Source organism: Chrysochloris asiatica, unplaced genomic scaffold (genome assembly GCF_000296735.1).
Source record: "Chrysochloris asiatica unplaced genomic scaffold, ChrAsi1.0 scaffold00050, whole genome shotgun sequence".
NCBI classification, from domain to species: Eukaryota; Metazoa; Chordata; class Mammalia; order Afrosoricida; family Chrysochloridae; genus Chrysochloris; species Chrysochloris asiatica.
In genome coordinates, this window is record NW_006408568.1 from 8,437,827 (window position 1) to 8,446,136 (window position 8,310).

At 37.7% G+C, this 8,310-nt stretch overlaps 1 protein-coding gene across 6 annotated transcripts in view; it reads left to right on the forward strand.

The window, feature by feature from the left end:
- Positions 1-8,310, forward strand: part of ERC1 (ELKS/RAB6-interacting/CAST family member 1) — a 697,935-nt gene that overhangs the window by 130,140 nt on the left and 559,485 nt on the right. For all 6 annotated transcript variants that reach the window (XM_006862715.1, XM_006862712.1, XM_006862711.1 and 3 more), the window contains one exon: positions 2,701-2,868. In XM_006862715.1, the coding sequence (XP_006862777.1) occupies positions 2,701-2,868 (168 nt within the window). The remainder of the gene's footprint in view (positions 1-2,700; positions 2,869-8,310) is intronic.

Genomic DNA, 8,310 nt, shown 5'->3' on the forward strand with positions numbered 1-8,310 from the left:
TCTTGCCGTATAGCTCTTGCTAAGACTTCCAGCACAATATTGAATAGAAGCGGTGACAGAGGGCATCCTTGTCTGGTTCCTGTTCGCAGAGGGAAGGCTTTCAATTTCTCTCCATTGAGAGTAATATAGGCTGTTGGTTTTGTATATATGCTCTTTATTATGTTGAGTTTTTTCCCTTCAATTCCTATCTTGTTGAGTGTTTTCATCAGGAATGGATGTTGGATTTTGTCAAATGCCTTTTCTGTATCAATCGATATGATCATGTGGTTCTTTTGTTTTTTCTTACTTATATGGTGGATAACGTTGATTGTTTTTCTAATATTGAACCATCCTTGCATCCCTGATATGAGTCCCACTTGTTCATGATGTATTATCTTTTTGATGTGTTGCTGAATTCTGTTGACTAGGATTTTGTTGAGAATTTTTGCATCTATGTTCATGAGGGATATTGGTCTGTAGTTTTCTTTCTTAGTGATGTCCTTCCCTGCTTTTGGTATAAGGGTTATACTTGCTTCATATAAGGTATTAGGGAGTTTTCCATCCTCTTCTATATTCTGGAATAATTTGAGTAGTATTGGTGACAACTCTTCCCTGAATGTTTGGTAGAATTCACCAGTGAAGCCGTCTGGGCCTGGACTTTTTTTGATTGGGAGTCTTTTGATGACTTGATCAATTTCTTCTTTTTGTTATGGGTCTGTTCAGGTTTTCTACTTCACTGTGTGTAAGTTTAGGTAGGTCGTGTTTATCTAAAAATGCATCCATCTCTTACAAGTTTTCAAATTTGTTAGAGTACAACTCTTCATAGTATTCTGTTATTATCCTTTTGATTTCCTCTTTTAAGTATTGTCAAGTGCTAGTCCTGGTTTGGTGCTGTATGAAAGCACTGGACTGCTAGCCACAAGGTTGGTAGTTCAAACCTACCAGCTGCTCTTTGAAAACACTATATAGGATGGCTGTGAGTCAAATCTACTTGATGGCACGTAACAGCAACAACACATGCATACAGTATTTGTTGGATAAATGAATATTTGTTGGACAGATGAATAGAAATTACATATGTATGAAAAAAGTAATTTAAATTAAAATTCAGTGTATATTTCCTCCTGGAAACTGTTCTCAAAAACTTTGTCCTTTACAACTCCAGTTATTACAGTGGAAATACTTTAAATATTTTCCATTAAAGAAAAAAGCATACTTTTCTTTTCACTGTTGTATGTCATCAAATCAATTTCAACTTATTGCCACCCTATAGGAGAACTGCCCTGTACAGTTTCCTAGGTTGCAGTTTTATAGGAGCAGATCATCAGGTCTTCATTCTGTGGAGTCACTGATGTGTTCCATCCTTTCAGTTAGCAGCTGAGTGCTTTGACTTTTGTGTCAACAGGGCTTCTTTTCCTGACTTCTTGTAAAATTCATGCTTCTGAAATCTAGTCTGTCTTTAAGTGTGAAGATAACCTTGTTAGGTAGTTGTTGTTAATTACCATTGAATCACTTTTGACTCAGTGATCCTGTATAGACTTTCAGGGAAACTGCTGGTAGGTTTGAGCTTCCAACCTTATGGTTAGCAGTCCAGTGCTTATTCTGGACTGCTGCTAAGCAGCTGCATAATATAAAAGCTGATCCAATTTCTGTCTATTTGGATTATATTTAGAATTAAAAATATTCTTAGGAAAGTAGTAAAAATATAAAGGAGATTGTTGAAATAAAACTTAAGAAGAGAAGTTTATATGAGGATTGCTTTAGCACCTGTTGATTTATAGATTTCTTTATCAGAAGCCTGAGCTTCAAATGATTTATACACCTTCATACAGAAGGAGATTTTACGCATTCTTTAATGTAGGTCACGTAATTTAAACCATTTAGTAGTAACTAGTTACTAGTAACATGTTATAAGTGATAGAATTTTGTTAGTGGAATCTTTTTTTTTTTCCTCTCAAGTTCAGTATCTACATTGTTGTTATTAAATGCTGTCAAGTTGGTTTTGACTCATAGCAATCCTGCATAGGATTTCCAAGGAGGAACTGGTAGGTTTGAACCACCAGCCTTGTGATTACCAGTCCAGTGCTTATACTACAGTGCCACACCAAAACTCATAACACAACTCATCCATAACTCATTAAAATTATTGAATTTTTAAAAGTACATGTTTATAAAGCCTTATAACACAAAATGTAGCTTGTAAAGTAAGAATTTTATGTAAACTTTTGAGATGAAAAAAAAATGTTGAAAAAATACAGCAGCAGCATCTTTTAATTTACTTTAAACAACGCTAGGAGCTTTCTTTATTTCCTTCTGTGCTCCATCTACACTTATCTTGCATTTGATCTATCATGTTCTGAAGAAGTCTGACTGAATAAGATGATGAAGTGGTTTTTATAAGCAAAGTGGGGTTCGAATGCTTATAGATACTCATACTTACCTAACTGGAGTATCTCATCTCTTTCTTCTTTTCCTAAGTATTTTCAAAGAATATTTAACTGACATAATAAGTGAAAACTAGATAATTACTTACTTACTAAATAAACTTTGTTTGACGGTATGTATCTAACAATAGATGATGTAAAAAAAAAAAGAATTATATTCTCTCATAAAATTAATGCTGCATTTAGTTTCATATCTTGTGACTCAATCCTGTCAGAGATACAGCAGAGGAGATGGTTTCATTTTTCTTTCCTTACAGTGTTTTATTTTCTACTCTAGATTGGTCAGGTGAAGCAGGAACTGTCCAGAAAGGACACAGAACTACTAGCCCTACAGACTAAACTTGAAACGCTCACGAACCAATTCTCAGACAGTAAGCAACACATTGAAGTGCTTAAGGAGTCCTTGACTGCTAAGGAACAAAGGGCTGCCATCTTACAGACTGAGGTAAAGCAAAAAGTTCTATGGATAGTCAGTTTCTGAGTACCATTTTATGTTTGTTACCTATACGCTTTCTTTTACATTTAGAGTTGGGAAACATGAATAATGTTATAATTATTTAGCAATGTAATCATTTATTGTACTAAAATGTTTGTTACAGTTCTTAAATCTAACATGTTAAAACGGGTGCAGTTTACTTACACTTTTAATTCTGTAGCGTTTCTCTGAATTTGTGCTTTTAAGTATACAATCAGTCTCCAGGTAATAGCAAAATCTGTTCCTAATTGCATCTTTAAGAATTTGTAGGTTAGTCAAACAAGATACATACAGTTCTTGTCCTTCCATTATTATTGTTAAGGGCTGTTGAGTCAGTTTCAACTCATAGTGACCATGCATCAGGTTTCCAAGGACCAGATGGTGGCTTTGAACTGCTGATCTTGTGGTTAGCAGTCCAATGCTTATCTTACAGTGCCCATGGTAGTACTATGATTAAAGTGCTCACCTGCTAACCAAAAGGTTGGCAGTTTGAACCCACTAAGCTACTCTCTGGGAGGAAGATGAGGCAGTCTGCTTCCGAAACGATTTTCAGCCTTGGAAACCCCAAGGGACATTTCTACTCTGTCCTATAAATTTGCTATGAGTTGGAATTGACTCAGTGGCAGTGTGTTTAGTGCAAGAAAAAACTCAAAGCCTTTTCAGTGATTTAAAAGCTGCATGTGCAGCAAATGAAGTAAGAGTTGTAAGTAAGAGTTGGTTTAATCCTTCAAAGTGAAGGCACATTTACTGCCTGTACTCTAAACTAACATTACTATGAAAGGAAAGTTGTAAAATAGAAATCATTGATTTAGGAACTTTAGTTCTCGTCTGTGGTAAATTTGTGCCACTCGTGAATGGCAATGAGCTTGGTTGCCCTTTGTTTGGATTATGTTTAAAGGGCTAAATTCTTTATTTTATAACTGGAGTTACTAAGTTTGAACTTGAGTTTACTCCCATGTATGTGATATTGGGATTTTATTTTACCTCTCTGTGCCCCATTTTCAACATCTGTATGATACGGAAGGAGTCCTTGTGTGGTGCTGTGGATTGATGCGTTGCAAGGTCGTTTAGAACCACAAGGTCAGCAATTCAAGCTCACCAGCTGCTCCTTGGAAACCCTATGCAAGGTCTCTGTGAGTCGGAACCGACTCGAAGGCACTTAATGGAGAATAATAGTGCCTGCATCATAATGTTGTTTTAAGGATTAAATTAGTATGTTCGTGCCTATTGTCTGGTACATAATAACACCCTTTTTTGTTAGTCATTGCTATATTTCTGGTAATAAAATCAGATAATGTATAAACTGTTAAGATGTTGTTAGAGAACATTATTAGTTTTTCCTTTCATTGCCATAAATTTAGGTCTGGTCTTTCATGTTTTAATTAAGTTAAATTTATGGTTATTTGCAGTTACAATATAGAACCATCTAGAAATGTTACTGACAAAGTATTTTATAGCTTTATTAACATTTTTCATGGCATTAACTTGTGTGCATGCAGTACTGCAGAAGGGTCAGAAGAGGGTGCCAGTGTTTTAGATGTGAGCCCTGTTTCCAACTTTGCTACTGTATAGTCTTAGATGAAGGTGGCAGGTGTGCAAACCAGAGAACCAAGCAGTTGGTTAATGATAATGCAAACATTTAAAAGCTTGTCACAGTCTAATAAATGACTTTTCCCCATTGGCAATCCATCCTTCTCTTTGTACCACTCTCAAATAATGTTCTTATTAGCTGAGTCTCACACAGATGGGCTTGTGATTGGTTTCTTATACTATAGAGAATAAAAACTGTATTTGTGGTCACTCTTGAATGGCTTTTATATTTTTTTTTAGCCATTATTGGAGTAGCTTAGTCTCAGTGATTACCCTTGTAAATTACTGAGACAACTGCTCTAAACAGCCATCTCATCCTAAAAGATATGAGTGTAAAAGCTAACCGTCTTTTGAACTGGGAATTCTTATTAGCATTTACCATTTTTAGCTCTTGTCAAGTGCCACTTCTTGACAAGTGTTACTTTTTTCCCCAAGGATTCTTTCCCAACAGTAAAGTCCTTTGAAAGTTCTAATATATTTGTATATCCAAAGAAATTCTTTTCATTATAAAGAATTTTGCAGGTTGCTGTCATTCTGGTTTATGTTCACATTTCTCCTATTAATATCATAAAATTGTTCCCCTCTAGCTCTGAAACTTTAACCCCTAGCAGCAGTCATAGGTAAACCATGTATAAAGTATCAAAATAATTTTTTTGAAAACACCTTAAAGTTTATAAGCACTTCCATCTCTATTATTTCATTTGCACAGTAATGATATAGATTGGACAGCATAAATATTTTAGGCAAAATGATTAATGTTCTCTTGCTTTGGTAGTTGAGAATTATGTAGACGGCTCATTAACATACTAGCTTTGATTAATATTTGGGGTCACTCTCACTAGTAACACTTGGGGCTTTTGATATTGGCCATAATATTCTCAGTATTTTTTCTGTCTTATGTCCCTGTTCTTATTCCCAAAATGTTGATGCCATACCATGGACCTACCCTGAATTTATTTTCTAGACAAGTTCTCAAGGTGCAAAGCAGAACTGACTTATCAATAAATTTAAATAATGCAGACCTTACTGACTTTTCTTTCCTTGCTACTTCCTACCAATAAAAATGTTAGAGAAGGACTTCTGGTTGGCAGCTGCAGAGCAGAATCAGGTAAGACAGGCCCCGTGGGCAAGGGGCTGAAACCTCAGAGACGCAGGTCTCACCAAACTGCGCCAGAGCTCTGGATCTAGCATAATCATCTGGCTGTCAGCTTCCCACAACTGTGAGTGGAAAAATCGTGGTATAAGAAAAACATTGCATTTTAGAAATCGGCACGGGACTCCCTCTGTGGCCATCCAGCCCAGGCAGAAGTCAGAGGGCAGGACTGCAGACAGACCTGAACAGGGAACCTGATCTAAAAGCAGCAAAGTGACATTTGCAAAAGGAGGTGTGGAGTGATTCTACACGTTTTTTTCCTCCTCCTCCCTGGCGTGCCTTCTTTACCCAGCCCAGACGCCTTTAGGCTGGGTGGGTGTGAAAGGCCAAACCCCCCCCCCCAAAAAAAAAAAAAAAAAAAAATCCAGCTTAGAAACCACAGCTCTCCTATGGCACAGAAAAGAAAGAGCCCCATTGGTTCAAGGGCAAATTCTTTGGCTGATGCTTTTGACTTCTGCCTGTGGGGTCCCAGCCTGAAAGTTAACTTGTACGGGACAATTTAGCCCTGCCTACATGAAAAGGAAAAAGCAGGTTTGGCCTGACAGACAAACCATATGAACAATCTGTAAAACCCCAACATAAAAAGATGCAACTATTTCAAGAATTAGGCTGTGCACACGGAGATACTTAACTGACCTGCAGAGACAAAAATAGTAAACAATCTTTCTCCCACTAACTTCTCAATATCTAAATATTCGGAAGTAGTTCGTCACTCATTCTTCCTAGTCTGTCTTTGTCTGGAAGCTCATCTGAAATCTGTCTACCACGGGAGACCCTGCTGGTTATTTAAAATACTGGTGTCTTAGCTTTCAGAATCAGAGCAACTCACAAGCCACCACAGTATGACAAACTGACAGATGAGTGGTGGCCATTTGGTTTTAAGTGAAAACTGTCACTTTAAATTTTGAGGAGATCTGTGCGCATGCATAGTAGAATCGTCCAGGTGTGGGGATGGGGTGGCCATTCACTCAGGCATCTCTTCTAGTCACCAGAATGGAGGTGCACAGATAGTGAGCGACCAATGAACAGATACCAAAAAATGAATGTCCACACCTGTATCTCTGTGGTTCTGTCAGGCGTTTGTAGCTGTTCTGATCCTTCCCCCACTTAGTCTCTCCGGGAACAGCTGAGCGTCTTGAATTAGAAAGCAATGGATTTCTTGATTCTGCTACAAATTCCCTTAGCTGTAAGCCTTCCAATTTTCTAAATATACCTTATATGTGGTTCAGAATTCTAGTACCATCCTCTGAGCCTACTTGGCCTGATATTCTGTATTGTTGGTGATGGAGCTCCTCACTCTGTCATGGATAAAAGTAAGAAATTGAATGATGTTTATATAATGATTTGTTGTTGTTAGGTGTCATATGTGTACTACATAACAAAACACTGTTCAGTCATTTTCCATATTCAGAATTATTTGAGCCCATTGTTGTAGCCATTCTGTGGGCGGGGGGTCTTCCTCTTTTTTTGCTAACCTTTTATTAAGCATGTTGTCCTTCAGGGACTGGTTCTGCCTGATGTTGTTGTTGTTGTTAAGTGCTGTTGAGTCAACTCTAACTCATACTGACACTGTTTAGAGTTTCCAAGGAGCAATTGGTGGTTTTCAGCTGCTGACCTTGTGGTTGCAGTCCAGTGCTGATCCCATAACGCCACACGAGGAGTCTATCCTTCCTGATAATATGGTCAGAGTACATGAAGTCTCTCCATTCTTTCCTCAAAGGAGTATTCTGGCTCTACTTTTCCAAAACAGGTTTGTTTGCTCTTCTGGCAGTCCCTGGCATATTCAGTGTTCTTCACCAGAAATATAATTCAGATGTATCAATTCTTTAGTCTTCCTTACTCATTATCCAGCTTTTGCATGCATACAAGGCAATTAAAAATACTCCATGGCTGAGTCTGGCACACCTTAGACCTCAAAGTGACATTAAGGCATGATAGCATTCATATGAATTAAAAATAAATCTGAGAGAGTTTAAAAAAGTTTATGGATAGATTAGGTTATTTTATTTATTTGTTTATTGTGAATTGAGTGATAGTTTACATGGGAGAACATCAGTTTTACATTCATCCTGTCTAATTTCTTTTCATTGCAATGATTGCAATCCCCTCCATACATCATCATTCAACAGCATTTGCCTCTATTTCCTCTGTTTAGTTATTTATTTTAGATGTGCACCAAAACACTCAGGAATATAAAGTCATCCAAACAACCAAAGGGCACACTCTGCAAGCCTGTCCCCTGGCTGCCAGCACATAACCCATCGCCTTCCCTGAGTATAGAGTTCTTAGCTGCTCCTTGTCTCCATGTCACCATTACTACGTTCATCCCTGGTGCTGCTGCTTCTCTGGATAGGGTCCCACATTCCGTTCCTGCTCCTTCTCCCTTGATGGTCCTAGGGTCCTCTGTTCCTGGAATATATTAGTAACTACTCCCCCCTTTTTGCAACAAAGCCTCTATCTTTTCAGTTGTGACACTCGTGATTAGTCATCATAACAATTACTCACTATTGAATCCTAAGAATCTTATCCTCATTTCCTTACACCAGACCCATCTAGACAAGATGAAACTATTCAGTGGGGATTTTATCCTCCTCTGCACACTCTGAAACTAAACTCCCTCTTGAAAACTTGTAAGCCAGTCACTTCGTACCTTTACAACACCCCCCTCC